The following is a 21,547-nucleotide window of genomic DNA, read 5'->3' on the forward strand; positions in this document are numbered from 1 at the left end:
ATTCACAGACACTAGTATATATTCGGCTACTGCCTGGAGCCCTGCGCTTTGACTAACACGGAAGCGACTGAACGCAGCTGCGGGTACCGAATATACTCGGGAGTCGTGGCAACACAGCACAACTTCCTGTGTTTGCAATGCATTCTGAGCAGCGAAGAACAACCGTGCAGCGGTTAGGCAAAGCTAGCGGTCATAACTAGGTCTTGTTTAAGAAAATGGTATCGGATCGGTATATGGGTTCATGTACTCTCCGATGCCAGAATTTGTTGTGGTATCGGAGATATTTCCGATACTAGTATCGGAATCGGAACAAGTCTAATGCTAAGTCATATGACAGTCAGACCTAAAAGGATGGTACGTGATCTGATTTAATGGTTAAAAGATGAATGGAAAAGTTTAATATTCAAAGCATGAGTCAGCTTGGATCATAAATGATGAATGTTCTCATTTGTATGTGCTAGTGAAAAGTATCTCCTTATGAAAGGCAAATGCTTGTCAGCTCTCTGGAATTATCTTTTTTTTTTGGTACACTTAAAAACCTACTAAGCAACCCTAGCCACCCCAAAAACCTTCAGAAATGAAAAACGCTCAATACCCAGATGGAATCAAAATTAAAAATTGCTTCTTTTTTTTATTAATCATATAGCAGCTACTGGAGTGTGACAAGTGCCGAAATAGCTATCACCCTGAGTGCCTGGGACCCAACCACCCTACCAGACCCACCAAGAAGAAAAGAGTCTGGGTACACTCTCAGTCTCAGATGTCTGTAACATCTGTGGTATTTTTGCTGCATTCTCCCATGATTATTTTTCCTTCTGCCACAGATTTGCACCAAGTGTGTGCGCTGTAAGAGCTGTGGAGCCACCAAACCAGGGAAGGCCTGGGATGCTCAGTGGTCACATGATTTCTCTTTGTGTCATGACTGTGCCAAACTCTTAGCTAAAGGTCAGTGCTATTAATTCTTGATGTTTATTTTATGTTTTCAAACTTTAACTAAACTGTGTAATTAATGGTCCCCCACCTCCGCTTCCCAGGCAACGTCTGCCCATTCTGTAATAAGTGCTTTGATGACGATGACTGTGATGGCAAAATGATGAAGTGCAGGAAGTGTGATCACTGGGTCCATGCCAAATGTGAAAGTTTAACAGGCGAGTTATCAGTTTTTCTCCATATTTCTTTATTTGTCATGTGACTTTATAGGGCACCATGAGATCAAACTAACAATCCAGCTCAAAAAATAACAAAACCAACTAATATTTGGTCGATTTAAATTGCAGAAGCTTTGCTTCTACACTATTTTTCAAATGTTCGGGGTCTGTAAAATCTCTTTTGTTTAAAAAAAAAAATCAGAGAATCCTGGGGGAAAAAAAGTATCATTTTTCCACAAGTATTAAGCTGCACACTGTTATTTAACATTGATAATAGTGATTTTTCAAAGCAAATATTAATGTGATTTCTGAAGGATCATGTGACACTAAAGATTGGAGTATGCTGAAAATTCAGCTGTGCCATCACAATTTTTGTTTTATATATATATATATATATATAATATATATATATATATATATATATATATATATATATATATATATATATATATATATTAAAATAGAAAGGTTATTTGAAAGTGTCCTCATAATATTACTGTTTTTACTGTAGTTTTGATCAAATAAATGCAGCCTTGAGATTTTAAAAACATTTAAAGTCTTACCAATCATAGACTTTTGTATGGTTGTGCATTCTACAGTGTGGATGTTTCTTTAATACTACACTCTCAACATAATCTTTGCTGCTTTTATTCTTTTTTTCTTTAGATGATATGTATGAGCTATTGTCTAACCTGCCTGAGACAGTGGCCTACACCTGTGTAAACTGCACTGAACCCCATTCTGCTGAGTGGCACACTGTCTTGGAGAAAGAAATTCAGAAGTCCATGCGCCAAATTCTCACTGCTTTGCTCAACTCCCGCACATCCACTCACCTGCTTCGCTACAGACAGGTGAGTTGTCATCTGCAGCCCTAGAAGTTCCCACCAGCTTTATTTTCACTGCGTCACCCATGGATCGATCTTCTTTGTCTCAGGCGGTTATGAAGCCACCTGAGCTGAACCCAGAGACAGAAGAAAGCCTTCCCTCACGCCGTTCCCCAGAGGGCCCTGACCCCCCTGTGCTGACAGAGGTCTCTCCGCCAAATGATTCACCGCTCGATTTGGAGTCTGTGGAGAAGAAATTGGATTCTGGACAATATAAATCTGTGGTAAGAGTTTTTGAGAATCTCCTTTGAATCAGTTTAAAGTGAAAAAGGGAGCTTTTATGTTTCTATTCTTCTTTGAAAGATTACCTGCCGCATTTTGAGCCTCTAATGCAGCAGGGTTCAGATGCCAGCCACATACTTGTGAGAGCCAGGTGTCAATTTATGCTTCTCTCTTTCAGCTGGAGTTCAGTGATGACATTGTGAAAATCATCCAGACAGCTTTCAATTCAGATGGAGGTCAGCTAGAGAGCAGGAAGGCCAACAGCATGCTCAAGTCCTTTTTTATTCGGGTGAGAAAAACTGGTGGACACACAATAGAATGTCTTACAGTCCTACATCATTATTGATAATTGCTCTGTCACTGTTATTGTTACAGCAAATGGAGCGGACTTTTCCATGGTTTAAGGTGAAGGAGTCCAAATTCTGGGAGACACACAAAGTCTCTCCTAAGTGAGTCTTTCCCATGTCTATCAAATGCTTTAATTTGTTTGTATTTCAATTCTTTTATCTGAAAACATTTTCAGAACTAAATTGAGGAGCTATTTTTAGTTTGATAGTGAATAGTGGGACCAGTTAAGCTAGTAAATGAGCATCAAGAACAAACTCACCACTGAGTGTCTGTCTATTCTTTGCCTTTAGAGCAGAAATATCAGCTTTCCATAGGGAATGCAGTCTGTATGGTCGAGTTCCATTGTTTGAGGTCGACGGGCAGTGTCACATTTCACATGGGTGCTTTGACAAGTCGTGTGGTTGGCATTTGGTTCGCTTGTTTGTATACTTCATTTGTTACCATGAATTATTAACAGCAGTGAAGCAAGTTTTGTTTATGCGTGTGCATGCATGTCTGACATTGAATATGGTCTCATTAAAGAGAAAACACAAATATGAATATTATTTCCCTTTGGAGTTATGGCTATCAGCTTATGAATTTTGTCATTGGCACTTTATTTCTGAATGAGCCTACACTACCATTCCAAAGTTTGAAGCTCAGGAAGCTTTTATTTATTTATTTATTATTATTTCCAAGAATTGTACCTTTAATTCAAGAAGGATGTATTAAACCCTAAAACTTCAAAGTGTCACAAGTTGGTAAATACATTTTACAAATCTTACAAAAGATGATAAAAAAGATGCAGTTCTTATAAATGCTGTAAACAAACACTAATGTTATATAACCAAGACACGGCTAACAAGGCAGTCTTGTATCTTTGCAGCAGTGGACTTCTTCCCAATGCTGTGTTGCCCCCTTCCTTGGACCACAACTATGCCCAGTGGCAGGAGAGGGAGGAGATAGCCAGGGCTGAGAAACCTGTGCTAATGAAAAAGATCATCCCTGCTCCCCATCCTAAAGCACCTGGAGAACCTGTCTCACCGATTGCCCCCACACCACCACCTCCTCCACCCATGGTTATCCATGGTGAGAAAATGTATTTAAAGCACTATAAATCCGATCGTGTATAGGAAATACTGATATGGGACATTATGTGTTAGAGTTAAATAATTACATTGTCTAAAACGAAAAAGATATAGAAGAGAAAGTTAAAGTATATGTAAGTTACATAGGAATATTTATTTTGTGTTCAGACCACAGCCCTGAAGACAGCTTGGATATTCCCCCTCCTCCTGGTATAGGTGACAATAGACAATGTGCGCTTTGTCTGAATTATGGAGATGAGAATACCAATGTGAGTAATCACCCACAAAAAAAGAATGCATTAGCATGTACTGATGTGGATTTATATTTCAGTCATGTTCATTTTGTAAGACATTTTATGGTCATTTGTTTTATAGGATTGTGGGAGACTGCTTTATATTGGCCAGAATGAGTGGACCCATGTGAACTGCGCACTTTGGTCATCCGAGGTGTTCGAAGATGTTGATGGTGCACTCAAAAATGTCCACATGGCAGTCAGGAGAGGCAGAAAGCTGGTACATAATCTAAGTCATGTGCTGTATTTGTTCATTAAATTTACAGTGCCAGAATATGCATTTGTGTAATTGTTTGTTACCTTAAAAGAGACTATAGGCAGCAAATCTTTCCCCCATCCCAAAATAGACTGCATTATGCTTTGTTTTCTCAGCAATGTGAAAATTGTCACAAACCCGGAGCCACGGTGAGTTGTTGTCTGACCTCCTGTACCAACAATTACCATTTCATGTGTGCACGTAAGCAGCAGTGTGGCTTTTTAGAGGACAAAAAGGTTTACTGTCAGCATCACAGAGATCTCATAAAGGGCGAGGTAAGGAATGATGCATGCAAGCAACTAATGGACTACTGATTTCATGTTTGTTATGAAGTATTGGATTTATTGTAAATAATTAACCTTATTTAAAGGTGGTGCCAGATTCAGGCTTTGAAGTTACTAGGAGGGTCCTTGTGGACTTTGAGGGAATAAGTCTGAGAAGAAAGTTTGGTAATGGGCTTGAACCAGATAACATCCACATGATGATAGGTCTGTATGTCTTTGCAAGGAGTTTATTGTTCATGAGGAATAAACTCCAGTACATCAAAATTAAATAGCACTTTTTTTTTGGTACAGGGTCTATGACCATTGACTGTCTTGGTATGCTAACTGAACTGTCTGATTGTGAGAGGAAGCTGTTTCCTGTGGGATACCAGTAAGTATTTGAAATCATAGTGTTGTTTATTTCAATAAACATAAGATGTGAAATGGAATAACCACTTTATGTATTTACACAGATGCTCAAGGGTCTACTGGAGCACTCTAGATGCCCGCAAGCGCTGTGTCTATAAATGTAGAATTTTAGTGTGCCGCCCCTCTATGACTGAAACTATCAATAACAACACAGCAGCTCAAGAAGTAAACCACACAATTGCTCATAGTCCTTCACCTGTTTCAGGTAAATAGATTTAGATTTGTTATTTTCAGTCCAAAATTTTATTGGAATTATAAAAACTAACCACTTTTAAACATTTCAGCTGAGGTGGATGCTGCGTTGATTGGACCCACAGATTCCACAAAACGATCAAATGTGCCTTCCACACCAAATCCAAGGGTTTATTTTAGGAACAGACACCCAAGCTACCCTCCATGTCATCGTTCTCCCTCAACCAGACCACTTCCATCCCCAGGTAAGAATTATATACATTTACATGCTTATATTTTATATTGCTTATATTTGAAAGCTTTGTTAATATTATTCAATGTGTTTTCCCCATTAGATGGTTTCAGTAGTTCAGCCCATGAAATTGTGACTGTGGGTGACCCTCTGCTGAGCTCCACTCTACGAAGCATTGGATCTCGTCGACACAGCACTTCCTCCATCTCTGCTCAACAACCTAAGCAAAAGGTTTCCTCTCCTCAACAGGGAGGCACAGTATCCATTCAGACAGGCAATTCATCTGCTCCATCCCTGTCCTTAACCACAAAGGAGACTTTAACTAGGGACACAGACAAAGGAAGGGCACCATCTGGAGAGAGATCTCACAATCGAGAGGCAAATTCATTGAACGCTGGGGCACAGCATCGACTCAGTTTTGGTTTCACTGAAAGAAAAGAAGCAACCAAAAAGCAGGCAGATGGTGAGAGTTTGAAGTCATCACAACCAGTTAGCATAAGTCAGGTGTCACCACCTCTTGGAACTGCGAAACAGGCCACAAAAGATACTGACCTACCAGCCGGGGCCACTTTTATTTCCAGTCATCCACTTGCCACGCTTCCTAAGGACAAAGCTAATCCAGTCAAGGAAGGAAATGTGACATCAGTGGCTATATCAAAAGACACAGGAAAGACTGGGTCTCCACAACCGGTTTACAGCAAAAGTAGGAAATCTCACTACTTTGCATCTGGTCCAGCAGCAGTGAAGCCACTCTGGTCATCTGGTGCCAAGGTGGGAGAGGAGGACATAAAGCGTGGCTTCCAGGCAAGTGCTCCTGTCACTACTAGTCATGGAACCTCTAGCACCAAAGAAAAACACTCCAAAGTCAAAATGAATGTGAGCAGGGATGTTTCAAAAGAAAGAAAAGAGACTGCTAAAAACCAAAACCCAGTTCTTAACAGCAACTCTAAAAGCAGTAATATTAAAACACAAGGTCAGGGTCCACCTCCTCACAACAGTAGCAATAAAGCCACAGCACTCAGCAGCAACACGGGGTCTAGCACAGTGGAAGTAAATATATTTGATCAGAAAGAAATGGAGAAGCCATTAAAATCCAAAGAGAAATTTAGCTTAGAGAAAAAGCATAGTTCAGCCATTGATGCTATTCTGCCGAAAGCAGGGTCTGAAAGAGGTATAAGGGCACCACAGGTACACCCTAAATCAAGTAAGGAAGTTACTCCAGTGGTGAAGAAACACAATGAGAGGCTGCCTTTAATATCTCAGAAAATTGATCCTAATGGAACCAAAGCTGTCAGCATTCCCCCTAACACAAACACATACAGTTCTGTCACCCCTAGCAGCCAGGGCCCCCAAAGAAGATCCTCTCGAGCTATGGTTTTCTCCCCATCTGCAAGCTCTGAAAGCTCCGAATCAGACAGCCACACTCACCCAGACGATTCTGAGGAGCACCTTATGGACCAGCAATGTGCCGATGTTGGGGAGGACCATAATTTAGAGGATGAAGGCAGTGTTGATAAGCACCATGAGGAGGATAGTGATGGTTCGGCAGGTTCAGCAAAGCGCAGATACCCAAGGCGGAGTGCTCGTGCTAGATCAAACATGTTCTTTGGGCTAACCCCATTCTATGGTGTGCGATCATACGGGGAGGAAGACATACCGTTCTACAGAACTGGTGAAATCTCCATGAAAAAGCGCACTGGGAGCAGCAAGCGTTCAGCTGAAGGACAAGTTGATGGGGCAGATGATATGAGCACATCTTCTTCAGCAGACAGTGGAGAGGATGAAGAAGGAGGAATTGGTTCAAATAAGGATGCATATTATTACAACTTTACACGCACTATAATAAACCCAAACTCTGGTCTTCCACCTATTGCAGGTATTGATCAGTGTTTGGGAAGAGGGTCGCAGATCCACAGGTTCTTGAGGGACCAGGCAAACGAGCAAGAAGATGATAGTGATGAGGTGACAACAGCAACCAGGAATTTGGAGCTGCAACAGATTGGCCAGCTGGATGGTGTGGATGATGGTTCTGAGAGTGATGTTAGTATAAGCACCAGCAGCACAACCACTGCTACTACTTCGTCAACACACAAAAGTTCAACAAAAAGAAAAGGTAGAGAAAGCAGGACAGAGAAAATGAGCATCGACCCAGGGAAGGAGACAGAAAATACTCCAAGTGGGAACAGTCGTGACAGTCGTAAAAATCAAAAGGATAACTGTCTTCCATTAGGGAGTGTGAAAACACAAGGCCAAGATCCCCTTGAAACTCAACTGTCACTCACCACAGATCTCCTCAAATCTGACTCTGATAACAACAACAGTGATGACTGTGGTAACATCCTACCCTCTGATATTATGGAATTTGTACTCAATACCCCTTCAATGCAGGCTTTGGGACAGCAGACTGAAGCTCCTTCTACCGAACCATTCTCTTTAGATGAGAGTTACGGGGTGGATGTTAACCAAAGAAAGGACATGCTTTTTGAAGATTTCACTCAGCCACTGGCCAGTGCTGAACCTGTTGAGAGTGGAGTGAACACCTCCATTGCTGTTGAAGAGTCATATGGTCTTCCCCTTGAGCTGCCCTCTGACCTCTCTGTGCTGACAACTCGAAGTCCCACTGTAAATAATCAAAATCACAGCGCGCTGATCTCCGAAACCTCTGACCGCACCATGTTGGCTCTGGCCACAGAGGAATCAGGAGTTGAGAAAAGCGTGAAGAAACCAAGAACAGGGTCCACAGTATCCAGCAAAAGCCCACAAGACAGATGTGCAGATTCCCAGGTTCCAGAAGGTCACATGACTCCAGAACACTTCATTCCTGCACGCATTGATGGTGACCATATCACGAGTCCTGGAGTAGCACCTGTGGGCGAGACAGGGAACCAAGATCTGACAAGGAATAGTAGCACACCAGGTCTTCCCAGTTCACCCACGTTACCTCTCCAGAGTCAAAAGTTCATCCCTGCTGCCACTGTTAGCACAGGTCCAGCTCCGATTGCAAGCTCTGCTGTTCAAGCTACCGCCTCTCAATTGAAGCCTGGCCCAGAGAAACTGATAGTCCTCAATCAGCATCTGCAGCCACTCTATGTATTGCAAACCCTTTCCAATGGTGTAACCCAAAAGATCCAGATTGCACCATCTGTTAGTGCAACAGGTGTCATGAACACTAGTGCCTCTGTCTTGACAGGCCTCAGTGGTAGCATCTCTACCTCTCAGTCCATTTTTCCTGCTGGCAGCAAAGGTTTAGTGCCTGTTTCTCATCACCCACAAATCCATGCATTCACAGGCACCACTCAGACAGGTTTCCAGCCAGTGATTCCTAGCACCACGTCAGGCCTTATCATAGGAGTCACCTCCCACGATCCCCAGATTTGTGTGACACAGGCAGGAAATAGGCATGATCATGCCTCTGGTGTTGCAATGGTATCTAGTCCTTCATCTATTACCCCAGCTCCAACTATGCTCCCCTCTGGACATGGCAAGAAACGCCTTATTTCTCGTCTTCAGAGCAATAAGAGCAAAAAACAGGCTCGTCCAAAGACCCAACACAAACTTGCTCCTGATGTTGGTCCCAATATGGCCCTTATAAACTTGTCACCTTCACAAATTGCTGCTGGAATCCCTCCTCAGACAGGTCTGATGGAACTGGGCACTATAACTGCAACACCTCATCGAAAGATACCTAACATTATAAAACGGCCAAAGCAAGGGGTGATGTACTTGGAGCCTACTCTCCTTCCACAGCCCATGCCCATTTCAACCACAGCTCAGCCTGGCATGCTAGGACATGATTCTTCGACTCACCTGCTTCCGTGCACTGTGTCAGGGCTCAACACCAGTCAGTCAGTTTTGAATGTGGTGTCTGTGCCTCCCACGGCACCTGGAAACTTTTTGGGAGCGAGCTCTGTATCGTTGAGTGCCCCAGGTCTCATGAATTCAACTGAGATCACAGGATCTATAAGTAACCTTCTTATCAAAGCGAACTCTCACAACCTGGGCCTTCCAGAACAACAGATGGTTCTTCATTCAAGAACCCCCATGATGTCTCATCTTGCTAATCCTGCCCAGACATCCATTACCAGTAGCATCTGTGTGTTTCCCCCAAACCAAAGCATAAGCATGTCTATCAACCAGCAGGTGGAGAAAGAGGGTAGCATTCATCTCCAGCACCCAGTCAGTCGAGTCCTGTCAGATAAAACCCTTGACCCAAATGTCAATTCAGCTGGTCAAGTGGCTCTTGCCCCTAATCCCATCGCTCAAGATCTGAACAAAAGTCATGTTGTTGGTGTCCTCACTCAGAGTTCACGAACTTCTCCCATTTCTCGACCACCACATCAGCAACAGTCCTCAAAGTTACCTGCTGGAGCAGCATCCACAGCCATTGGGAAGGGAAAGCAAAAGGCCAAAAGACCTCGGCCAAGCCCAGATAAGAGCAGTGGAAAGAAACACAAAGGACTCCACTCAGATACACCAACTGTTGACGCATCTGCAATTCAGTTATCATACTTACCAGGGTAAGAGCCTGACATTTTATAAAGCATATTGCTTATTGTTGGAATAAAAATGTTTAAACATGCTAAAAATTATGTTTATTGCAGGGACCGGGAACTTTCATCGCCTGAGCCAATGGATACAGGGCAGTCAAATGAAACGGGTTCAAAAACAAAGTAAAGCATAATAAAGATCAATCACAACTTTTCAGTTTACTTGGTTGCATCTGACCTATCAAAAATGTTTTTTCCTCTTCACAGTGACTCTGCAACTAAGACAGCCGATTCTTCAACTCTTAAACGTAAAACCATGGACACTCGTGATGAGAAGCCAAAGACTGCAGGTGGGTAAAATGTTAGGCTTGACTGTCCATCTAAATTCAATGTAGCAGTCCTAATGGTGTATTTTGTATTTTATTTTTTTTTGCCACTTTTTTTTTTTTTTTACAGGACTGCCTAGTAAGGGTGATGGGAAAGGATCTAATACATTTTCAGTGGAAACACCTGATCAAAGGGAGAGTGGCAGAGACTCCTCTCTGGACTACAAGCCCAAGAAAGGGCTCATATTTGAAATCTGCAGTGATGATGGATTTCAGATTCGCTGTGAAAGTATTGAGGGTAAGTGAGATCTAAATAATGTGTAATGCACAGTTATAGACTCAGTAAGGAGAGTGATGTTGTTTTGTTTGGTAATTACAGTCAGTCTTCTGTGAAATTAATGACCTGTTTCCTGTTTCTTTCCAGAGGCCTGGAAGTCCCTGACAGATAAAGTGCAAGAAGCCCGGTCCAATGCTAGACTCAAGGCACTTTCATTTGATGGTATAGACATATTAGAGCAGATATCCTTGCACATATTTGTTTTCTGAATTTAGCAAGCACATCTTGTATTTCACATTGTCTTTCTCTTTCAGGAGTAAATGGGTTGAAGATGCTCGGTGTGGTTCACGATGCTGTAGTGTTTCTACTTGAGCAGCTATATGGAGCCAGGCATTGCAGAAACTACAGATTCCGCTTCCACAAACCTGAGGAGTCAAAAGATCCTCCTGTCAACCCTCATGGATCTGCACGTGCTGAGGTGTACCACAGGTGTGTGTCATTGCCAGACTAGTTGGTGTTCATTTTGGCAATGCCTGAAAATCTTAAACCCTACTACAATGGCGAACTTAAAGTTATGTTTCTGAACACTCTAATTGACTTTTTTCGGCTTGATAAAATTTTTAGGCGATCAGTTTTGGACATGTTTAATTTCCTGGCCTCCAAACACCGTCAGCCTCCTGTATATAACCCCCAGGAGGAAGAAGATGAGGAGATGCTGCAGAAGTCTGCTCGGTGAGTAACCTTACTTGTCCTGTTCTGACCTCCTTTACATTTGTTGATTAAAACATCACAACACCTGTTTTTTCCATAGACGGTCCACTAGCATGGACTTACCACTGCCTATGAGGTTTAGGCACCTAAAGAAAGCATCCAGGGAAGCTGTGGGTGTCTACAGGTATAAAAGCTTTCTATTTAAACCAAAAATGGTTGGATTGAGGAATAAAAAGCATGCATTTTTGTTGCATACCATCATTTGTTTCTTGTATATTGCTTGCAGATCAGCCGTACATGGCAGAGGTCTGTTCTGCAGGAAAAACATTGACGCTGGAGAGATGGTGATCGAGTATTCTGGCAATGTCATTCGCTCTGTCCTCACTGACAAGCGGGAGAAATACTATGACAGCAAGGTAGAAATCTAATGCTTACTCTATCAGTGCAATTAATTTTAAAACACCAACAACACTAATGTTCCTCATGGATTTATCTTTTTTTGTTTTTACTTAGGGCATTGGGTGCTACATGTTCCGTATCGATGACTATGAGGTTGTGGATGCCACTATGCATGGCAATGCAGCTCGATTCATTAACCACTCATGTGAGCCCAACTGCTACTCCCGCGTGGTCAGTGTTGATGGTCAGAAGCACATTGTCATTTTCGCCACACGTAGAATCTATAAAGGCGAGGAGCTCACGTACGATTACAAGTTCCCCATCGAAGAACCAGGCAATAAGCTGCCTTGCAACTGCGGGGCAAAGAAGTGTCGCAAGTTCCTCAATTGAAAGCAAACTCATAAGCTAATGCTGTCTGTGAATGCTATCAAGAGGTTTTCTTGCCAGGGAAGAGACATTTTAAAGGTTTTTTTTGTTTGTTTGTTTTTTTCACTGAAGCAGGCTCAGGTTATCAGAAGGTTAATGGTATTGTGCCTCTTAAGTTGGCGGAGCGGAGTCGCAATGGAGAAGATTGCCCTTGTGTCCCTTTTATTAATGCCCAATTTAAGAGATTAGTGCCCCTCATTCTTAACTTTTGTATCAGATCTTTTATTTTACCGTTTAGTTTTTGTTAAAAAAAATTTAAGTAACTTTTTTAAAGTTTTACATTTGTAATAAGTCGAGTCTGGCCTGCCCTTATTTACTGAGTGTGACAAATTACTGAAAAATTGCCACATTGTTCCATTCTACACCAAAGTGCAATTTTGGAAGGGAAAGATTTTATGTTTTAGATTGACGGTACATAATCTTTTTTTTTTTTTGCCTGACCTGTTTAGACATCTCTCACTTTTTGAATGTACATCGAAGCCTTCAGAGCATCCATGGTCGTCCTTGCTAAAGCTGGGCCTGATTCTCTGTATGGAAGACACTGTAAATATCTCATAGGAGAGATGATGAGGGGAAACACTAGGGGGAGCAGTGGTCCCGGGCTGTGCGGCTGGCAGGTTGAGATCCTGGTGGACTGACTAATGGACCATTTCTGAGATCTGGGGGGCGAATAAAGTGCTTTTATTTACTATCCGTTTTTATAGTAATTCAGAGAGAGAAATTAGCTTAATTGTATTGTATTGCAAAGAAGTATAATTTGCATGTTGTTACAAAATCTCATAGGATTTTAGTGAGTCTAGTTGCTATTACCAGTTTATTTATTGTGTCTCACCATTAGGGAGTTTTTTTTAACTTACTCTCTAGGCCCGTATTTGTGTATAAAATTATAAGATTAAGTTTTTGAGGCAGTTTAAAAAGTATTTTTGTTGTTTCATGTCACTGACAGAAATATCATTCGTTGAATAATGTAAATAATATGTATATTTTTCTATACAAATGGCTAAAAAAGCACTCATTGGTGAATAGCACTTAACAATGGTATTTATATTTTTTATAATACATTGTATTTATTTTATCAACATTTTTGTAGGAAAGAATCGATATAGAACACTAATGGTTTGTCCAGACATTTTTATAGCACTCTCTCAAGATTTTTTTTGTTTTGTTTTTTAGCCCAAATGTTTCTTTCTATTCCAAAGATTGAAGCAGTTACTGTTCCCACAGAGTACGGTCCACCAGTGGCTCTCATTGCCAAGCCAGGTCAAGCATGGACATTTCAAATAGGTGCGTAGGTTAAGTGAGCTTTTTCTAAGTGCAGATCGATTTTATGTGACTCTCCTTTTTTTTTTTTTTTTTTTTTTTTTTTCTCACCAGCCTTAAAATCACATGCAAGAACAGCCCATCTTCCCTTAAAAGTCCCTCTTTGCATTGGAGGACAGATGCATGAAATCCTCCTCTAGCATTCTAGCAACTGATAAGTCCCAAAGTCTATTCCATATATTTTGTTATATCAAAATATTTTCTTAGAGATTGGTGTAATGCAAGGAATCGCCACAGAGGCTATACCATGTAAAACTACTTGTAAAGCACTATATATATGGAGGAGGAGAGGGCGGAGGGCTCTTGTTTCCTCACGTTCTTGTGCACTGAAGATCAGTCTTCTTCCCAGTCTTCTTCAACACATGTTGCCTTGGCACTGCATGGACGCTCCAGCCAGCCATTCAGTCAATGCACATTATTTGCTCCTGTCATCTCTTTGTTTTCTTGTAAACGTCCACACTCCCCGCACCTATTCCCATCTGGGCCCTTTTCAGAGCTCGAGTTTAGATTGACCCCTATTTGAATAAGGCTAAGACAGATGTGGCTTTTGTTTACTTTTGTGGATGTTCTGTGGATTGCACTTCCATGGTTCTTCCGTCTTTCAGATCAGAAGTTTGGTGCCTTCTCTGTAAATTTCGTTTTTTGGGTGTTTAGAACTTGTTCGGACAGTCAGCTGAGGAGCTCCAGACTATGGAGAAACATTCAAAGCTGTTTTAACTAGGGCACAAACAGATTCCACTTAAAATTTGAGACTCGTTTTATGTCTTCTGGTAAGTTATGATGATTTTTAAAAGGATGCTGTAGCACAAGAATGGCTTGGGATCTGTACATACCTCTAGACGAAGCTGCTTTGTGCAACCGTGGCTTTCCTTAGTGAGCCGCTTTTAAGGCCAGTTCCTCTGTGTATAATTGCCTCGTAAGTTTAACTCTAAAACAGTTTTTTTCCTTGGCCACTGCAGACCCCCTCCAGCCCTCACTGTACCTGGCTGCAATAATTTTGACTTTTCCAATCCCAGCATTTCACTTTTGACTATGGCACTGAAGATCAGAGTTCTGTACGTTTCCTCACATTGAACATTTGTTGGCTGCTGCCTCATAATCGTATACGTGTTTATACTGATCAGAATATGCGGTTTAGCCATCTTTTTCAGGGATTCTTGTGGGGGTCTCGCCCAACTTTCCTCTCGCCCCGGCACCCCTGTGGAACAGGACGTGCTGAACTCTGCAGCTAGGCCGTTGTTGAATGTATTGTCGAGTTTTGTTTTGTTTTGATTTTGATTCTTTTTTTTTTTTTTCAACATGAAAGGCTGGGAAGATACGGGACAGCTTTTTATTGCATAAAATAGGAGGATTATACAGCAGGGTTCTACAGAAACTATTGCTCAGTCTAACGAAATAATAAGATTTTTATTTTATTAATATATATTTTTTTTGTAATGCAGTTACTAATCCTAAGGGCTTTGTAATAGACTCCTGCACAGACATCAATACAACGTCAGATGCTCCATAAACTGGTATAACAGCGCTCGGTCAGTGTTTCAGAAGCAGACATGGTCTGTGGTTTTCCTGGACTTTACTCTTCCACACCACGCAAGTGGTACCACACCTTCTCCTGTAATTATAATCATCAGTAAATATGTATACAAAATATACATGGATATATTTAAACTAAACGTGTATGAATAGTAACTTGTACTTCAATATCTACACAATATACGGAATGGACAGACAAACTTAGTAACAGTAGCAAACAGCAGCTTCATAATGGTTAATTGCAATGTTCAGTGTATAATCTATAATGGTTTTGTGTTACAGATAAACTTTAGAGTAACTAATGTGCATCATTTTAATATCAATATCAAGTATCAGTTTTCCTGTGCCTGTGTATGTTCCCTCAATGGAGCATTGCAGTTTTTTTATTTTCATTTGTTTTAACTTTTATTTTATTTTATTTTTTTCGGAAAGGAGCGGTATTTATATTATGAAACGAGTTCATGTAAAATGTGGTTGTAAACTTTTTGAGCATTGATCATTTGTTTGCATTTGATGGTGTAATCGGCTTTATTTTACTCTGTACATGTTTAACAGTTTGTGGACATCAGGACAAAATGTCCTTGCCTAAACCCAGCTATGTCCACCTATACCTCTCTCTCCTATTGGATCTTAAGTTGTACTTTTTCTTATGTGATGTTCTGTAATGAGTAATGGTTACCATTCTATTTATTTATTTCTGCAAACATCTCTAGACGTACACTGAGGTAAAGTTCCTTCTGAGAGCAGGTGACTGCGCTCCCTGTTTTTGGAATTTTAACATGGTTCACTTTGTACAGAAATGAGTTGCGGACCATCGGAATTACTTTAGGAGTCAGAAAGGTCTTGAGAGGGAGAGATTTGAACTCCTTCCTCTTGGTTCCTCAAAGATCCTTTGTCTTACCAACACTTCCTTTCCCCTGTAGCTTCGAGAGATCATGTTGATGTTAATACCGACAGTTTTAATTTCTTATTTTTTCTCCAAGTTGCCCCATCAGTGTTTTACCATTTTACAGAAAAATGAAGGAAAATCTTAATCTAAAATATTCAACCACAAACTACTTAAGGATGAATGTATAATGAGGAAAAAAATTGTACATAACAACTGTAAAAAGGAAAATTTCTAATCATGTTTATTTTCTATGCACTTTTTTTATTTAAGTGATAGTTTAAATAATAAACATGTCTTGTTTACTCAAACTTGATATCTTGTCTTTTTACCTCCCTAGTATTAAATAAGTATTTTCCTGGTTCTGGACTTCAAATGGCGACATGTAAAAAAAAAAAAATACAGGTTTCTAAAGGGAATTTTGCAGCAATTTGGGACCCTCAAAGAACCTTAATATCCTGATGAACCTTTTTCAACTAAGAACTTTTTGTGCAATGGAAATGTTCAGTGTTAAAAAAAAAAAACTATAGGAGCGAAAAAAAGAAACGTGTTTGTGTTGAATAATGTTCAGAAACTTGACCCAACCAATCATGTTAACCAACACGAAGGAACTACAACAGATAAAGAAAAAACAACAACAACATGAAAAGTAATGTGCTGTTTCTGTCTATGTGTAGCACCTACCACTCTGCATTTAACATCTGAAGGATCGCATTGAAAGAGCTGCTCAAGTTTATTTTCAACAGTTTATTCCTTATTTCAGTCTGCTATTAACTGTAAGTGTAACACATTTGGTCATCCTGTCATAGTTTAAAACATGCCTTGATTTTACATGCAAAGGTTTTTTTTAACAGTACAGCATCAAAAAAAACAAAGGCCATGCTTAGTTTTAATGGTTAGAATGATTAAAAAGTAGTCATGATGCAAGAAAGAAATTAATCTAGCATTACTAAGAACACCGTAAGTTTTTACTGAAACCATTCACACCAATAGATCAAGAAAAGGGTGTCTAGTTTCAACCAGCTGTTCATAATGTGAAGTACCTGGTCTCATGAAACCCTACAGACAACAAGGAGCCACTGGCAGTTTCCCTGAAGTAGTTTATGAGCCATTAGATTTAAAAAGCTGAATAAGCGTTCTAGAAGGCCTGCATACCCCTAATGGGGAAGCTTTGCTTTGTCATCTAAATAAAGCTACCAAAGTAACTAGAACCATGTGTCTGAAGTGCCACCCACATCAGCACATCCAACCATATTTCACTCTGCAGATTTTCACTGTTCCTTTAAACTCCGAAATAACCACATCATTTTCCAAATGCAATGAGAATTTTTTTTTTTCTCTTGATGTGGCGACATTAAATCCAGAAGATTTGTTTATAGAAAGTGGTCATATCACATGATCATTGACAATGTTTAGAAAGTATGCTTTGTATTGTTAAAGCAAGAATAGTTCAATCTCTAACTTGACCACAGGGCTGTAATCCCCAAACGGTTTATTTCTCACAAATTCGCCAGCCACAATGAACTGGCATCATTCCTTTGTAAACCCCACTCTAATTTAATACACACGGGTCTCGCCAGACTGCTTACTGGCGCCCAAGACCCCTTCTCTAGGGCTCTACTGTATCAGATACTGTTTATGCTTATAGAGTTGGACAAGCTACAAACATTTCGTCTCCGTCCCTTGGATGATCCCTCTTTCTCCCTCCCCATTTCCCAGCCTCCTGATTTCTAATTGGCTTCCAATAGCTTCCCATTTCCTCTGAAGACTAGGAGTGCTCATTTTTTCCCAGACGCCTTGGACGGCAAAGAAAAGAGTTTCACTGCTCGTTTCTCTTTCGCCTGCTCAATCCTGTCAATCCAGTGAAGATTCAAAAAACATAAATGGTGAGTTTAATCTTTTTTTTCCCCCCATAGCTAAAATTAGTTTAGTCATGAGGGGTCTGACTGCTTTCACTAATAGTGTTGTTTAAACATTTTGATTTGTTTTTATAGGTACATTCTTAAAATGTTTGTGTAGACCGTTTACCATTTAGACACTTTAGTGCAGATATAACTATATTATTTCACTTTGACTACCAGTAATGTTCTTTACTATGGAAAAAAACATCAGTGAGTCTCTAAATGGAAAGATTATCAAGTCTCTTACGTAACTTTTGTTTTTGTCAAGACTGTTTATCATTACTGCTCACTCCGAATCTGAGTTCGCTCATTTACTTCGAGTGTTTCCTGCAAATCACATTTCTAAAGGCAAATATTCAAAAACTTAAGAAATTTGCTTTTCTTACAATACCTTATACCATTTGTGTACCAATGTGTACTTTTAATTTACCAGTATGCACCATTTAAGGGTCAATAAGGTATAAAATATATTCTTTTTAAAAGGTTGCTGCCCCAGTGACAGCTTCTGCACCCTTTTTTTTCTGAGAGTGAACTAATTTATGAATAATGGTAGTGCAAACTCATTTATAATGCACTGAAATTAAAAAAAAAGCACCGAAGGGGAAAGCTGATCTTTCCGATATTTCAACCCAAAGTTAAATTTTAAGTATAGTATAAATGATGCTGTGATATTAAGGGAATGAACCCCAATGTTAATATTTTGTTGCAATAATATTATGGCAGCCTTGTACACAATAACGCAATGCTTCAGTAATAAACAGTGTGAAGCATACTAGTGAGTAATGTGCTTTGTTTGGAAATCAGACTTCAGTTGACACTGGAATGAGGGTATTCTGTTACAGTTCTGCACTCTTTGGCAGTCATTCCTCTTATGTCCTAACATGGCTCACAGTTTGAGCTGCTCTAAGCATTTAGAACCAAACTACACAAACAAGGTCCTGAGAGATAACTGTCCAGATGTCCTTGAACAGATGTTTCTACTGAACTAAAGATACCAGTGCTTTAACTAATTCTGCTAAATTTCTTAAGAATGCTTTGTTGGTCTGTTTGCATTTCTCAAGGTGAATCATCAGCAGTTTCTATTCAACTTATAAGAAACAGCTGTTTGACAGACGGCAGACTTGAACCGAACCTGCTGATTTACGGCAAGACATAAAATCTTGGAAATGCTTCGTTCCAGGCAGGATTACGAGAATGTACAAGTCCATGTTGCACAGACTGTGTGTGTTTGAGGCCTGATTATTGACTGCCTTCAGCACCTCATCTATGACAGATGGTAGACAGTAAAATGTATTATAGTAATTAGCATTTTCGTTATTCACCAACTAACTATAAACATTAAGTTTTCAACCCCTCAAACTGCATATGATATCCAGTTTACTGAGCTTTTTTAGGAAATGTGAATTACTATATAAATCTACAGAGACTGCATATTAGTACAATATTTCCCCTAATGTTGTCTCACAACAATTTTATATTGGAAAATATTGCTGATTTGTTTAGTGTTGGAGCTCCCAGCATGCACTGCAGTGTGAATAACTTTAAGTTCTTACTGTTATAAACAATTCTTGTATGATTATTTGACAATTATGTTGATAGAATTTATTGGTTGCACAAGACTATTTGCAATAAATGAAGAATCTACTTCATATTAGCTGACAAAACGGGAATAGTTCACCCAAAAAATAAACCATCATTATTTACTCAGCCTTGTGCATTTCAAACTTTCTTATATAAGAATATTCTGGCCAGGACTAAGGTTGTCAGGCTCTAAAATAAATAAAATCACTATAACAGAGATCCATATGACTTAATAATTGTAATATGTATTCCAAGTCAGAATTTGGGTACTTTTATGGTGCTGCTTCATCTTTTAAAGGCTTTTTAAAGGCTTCACATTTAAAGGCTATCAGACATGAATTCTTAAGCAATATTTCTAAGTCTTCTTCATCTGAATTTACACTTACACCACAGAACTTGTGCTTTAGTAATTATGATGTACTGTCAAATTTCCCTTGGCATACTCACCCTATTGACTGGGAAGTGAGATCATGCAACTCTCAGAGTTGTGCTTTACTGCTTTTCACATTATGTTCAGACTTCATACCATATACATCTATTTTCAGTCTCCCTAATGCTGAAATCATCTTGAAACAAGATACAAGTTTATAACTTTTGCTTTCAATTTTTTTCTTTTCTCCACAGACTGAGCAATGAGATCTCTGCAGACATGGCCTCTTTCCTTGCTGCTTGTTATTGCAGTGCATTGTTCTAACTCACTCGAAGACAACAAGATCCCCAGTTTGTGCACAGGAAGCCCAGGCATCCCAGGATCCCCTGGGTTGCATGGCAGCCCCGGTCAGCCTGGCAGGGATGGACGAGATGGTCGTGACGCTCAAGCCGGAGAGAAAGGGGAAAGAGGAGACAGAGGAGAACCAGGTACAAAAATAACATCCTCACTGATGTTTTTCTCACCTTCTCCTCTCATATAGAGTGCTGCAGGGATGACAGTTTTTTTTTAGGAAATTAGTATCACTCTGGTTCCCTTCTGGTGGATTTTTCTACTGTCTTTTGGATCGTTGCAGAAAATCTGCTTTAATGAAAGATTAATTCTTACATTTTATTACTGATTATAATATTCACAAATTAACACAACTTGAATTTTAAAGCCTAAATTCCATTGCTAAATGTAGGCTTCAAAGAAACTACACCACAAACTTCAACATCACCACGATTGAGCTTCCCACAATCACGAAAATATCTAGAGCTTGTGTTAACCACAGACTTCATTTCAGTCATTCAACCAAAAACCCATTGACTTCAGAATGATGGAAGTGGAAGTGCTAAAGTGCTCATTCCCAGGTTTTGGCCTACAAAAAAAAGTGTCATCCCTGCCGTATCTAATGAATGTCAATAATGAAACATGAAAATCCCATGATGCTTATCACAGGTCATCCGGGGGAGAGGGGCCTTACGGGAGACAGAGGAGATCCAGGAGAAAAGGGAGAGAGAGGAACCCCGGGCGAGTGTGCGGTGGCCCCCAAATCAGCTTTTAGCGCCAAACTGTCTGAATCCCGCACAAGCCCCCTGGCGGTAGGAGACGCAGTGCGTTTTGACAAAATCATTCTGAATGAGCAGGGGGATTACAATCCTGAGACGGGACGATTCACCTGCAGAGTGCCGGGCGTCTACTACTTCGCTGTTCATGCCACAGTGTACCGCTCTAGCTTGCAGTTTGACCTTATAAAGAACGGACACACTGTGGCTTCCTACTTTCAGATCTTTGGGAACTGGTCCAAACCAGCCTCTCTGTCTGGAGGAACACTAGTGCACCTGATTCCAGGAGATCAGGTGTGGGTGCAGATGGCCCTCGGCGAGTACACTGGCTTTTACTCCAGTTCGAAGACAGACAGCACTTTCACTGGTTTCCTAGTGTACTCAGACTGGAAAAACTCTGCTGTTTTTGCATAGATTAGACACTGCAAATAACTTTCTGTCCATCTCATTTTATGAATTAGTAAAATACTTTCATGGGTAAGACAAAGGCCTTTGATTGGCCTTCATTTGCAATAATTTCATTAGAATCAGTTATGATCAGTATTGCACAGATGATTATGTTCTAAGCACATGTAGTCATACAGAGTATAATTATAGGAGTATTTCCATGCAAGTAATTCAAGATTGAAAGTCATTAATGTCACTACTACTTTGGAAATATGAAATAAAAAAATGAAAATACTAAAAAAGAAAACCTTCTGCTGTTTTTACAGAAAATGTTTATTCTGATGGCCGTCTATATTTTGTGAAAAAGCACAATAAATACTTTCCAACACGTCTCTGGATTATGACTTCAGTAAAAAATGACTCTCATAATTACCTAATTCGTCAGTAAATGTTCCAAGGAAAAGCCATTTCTACTGCTGGGAAACGGTGAGCTGTGGTTCAGG

The 21,547-nt window shown here is 40.2% G+C and overlaps 2 protein-coding genes across 2 annotated transcripts in view; both read left to right on the plus strand.

The window, feature by feature from the left end:
* kmt2a (lysine (K)-specific methyltransferase 2A) overlaps positions 1–16,010 on the plus strand; it is a 38,349-nt gene extending 22,339 nt beyond the window's left edge. Inside the window, exons 11-35 of the mRNA XM_059514456.1 lie at positions 647–742; positions 825–945; positions 1,035–1,148; positions 1,815–1,999; positions 2,083–2,256; positions 2,433–2,543; positions 2,630–2,703; positions 3,468–3,670; positions 3,838–3,938; positions 4,045–4,182; positions 4,335–4,493; positions 4,589–4,706; positions 4,794–4,872; positions 4,955–5,115; positions 5,195–5,347; positions 5,438–9,851; positions 9,936–10,004; positions 10,089–10,171; positions 10,278–10,445; positions 10,572–10,646; positions 10,739–10,913; positions 11,049–11,156; positions 11,236–11,319; positions 11,422–11,551; positions 11,649–16,010. Of these exons, the coding sequence (XP_059370439.1) occupies positions 647–742; positions 825–945; positions 1,035–1,148; positions 1,815–1,999; positions 2,083–2,256; positions 2,433–2,543; positions 2,630–2,703; positions 3,468–3,670; positions 3,838–3,938; positions 4,045–4,182; positions 4,335–4,493; positions 4,589–4,706; positions 4,794–4,872; positions 4,955–5,115; positions 5,195–5,347; positions 5,438–9,851; positions 9,936–10,004; positions 10,089–10,171; positions 10,278–10,445; positions 10,572–10,646; positions 10,739–10,913; positions 11,049–11,156; positions 11,236–11,319; positions 11,422–11,551; positions 11,649–11,924 (7,569 nt within the window). The 3' untranslated portion in view covers positions 11,925–16,010. The remainder of the gene's footprint in view (positions 1–646; positions 743–824; positions 946–1,034; positions 1,149–1,814; positions 2,000–2,082; positions 2,257–2,432; positions 2,544–2,629; positions 2,704–3,467; positions 3,671–3,837; positions 3,939–4,044; positions 4,183–4,334; positions 4,494–4,588; positions 4,707–4,793; positions 4,873–4,954; positions 5,116–5,194; positions 5,348–5,437; positions 9,852–9,935; positions 10,005–10,088; positions 10,172–10,277; positions 10,446–10,571; positions 10,647–10,738; positions 10,914–11,048; positions 11,157–11,235; positions 11,320–11,421; positions 11,552–11,648) is intronic.
* Positions 16,011–17,426: 1,416 nt separating this feature from the next.
* On the plus strand, positions 17,427–21,442 carry c1qtnf5 (C1q and TNF related 5). The gene is made up of 3 exons (XM_059515124.1): positions 17,427–17,585; positions 19,806–20,039; positions 20,551–21,442. Exons 2-3 carry the CDS (start codon positions 19,814–19,816, stop codon positions 21,069–21,071), a joined length of 747 nt encoding a protein of 248 aa, XP_059371107.1. The 5' UTR covers positions 17,427–17,585; positions 19,806–19,813; the 3' UTR covers positions 21,072–21,442.
* Positions 21,443–21,547: the final 105 nt, after the last annotated feature.

The sequence above is a fragment of the Carassius carassius genome, chromosome 28, assembly GCF_963082965.1.
Source record: "Carassius carassius chromosome 28, fCarCar2.1, whole genome shotgun sequence".
NCBI lineage: Eukaryota > Metazoa > Chordata > Actinopteri > Cypriniformes > Cyprinidae > Carassius > Carassius carassius.

Bases quoted from the DNA above. Each gene is read 5' to 3' on its own strand.
- c1qtnf5 (XM_059515124.1), top strand. From the start codon at position 19,814: ATGAGATCTCTGCAGACATGGCCTCTTTCCTTGCTGCTTGTTATTGCA. The intron at 20,040-20,550 runs GTACAAAAATAA...TGCTTATCACAG, and splicing joins AGGAGACAGAGGAGAACCAG to GTCATCCGGGGGAGAGGGGC.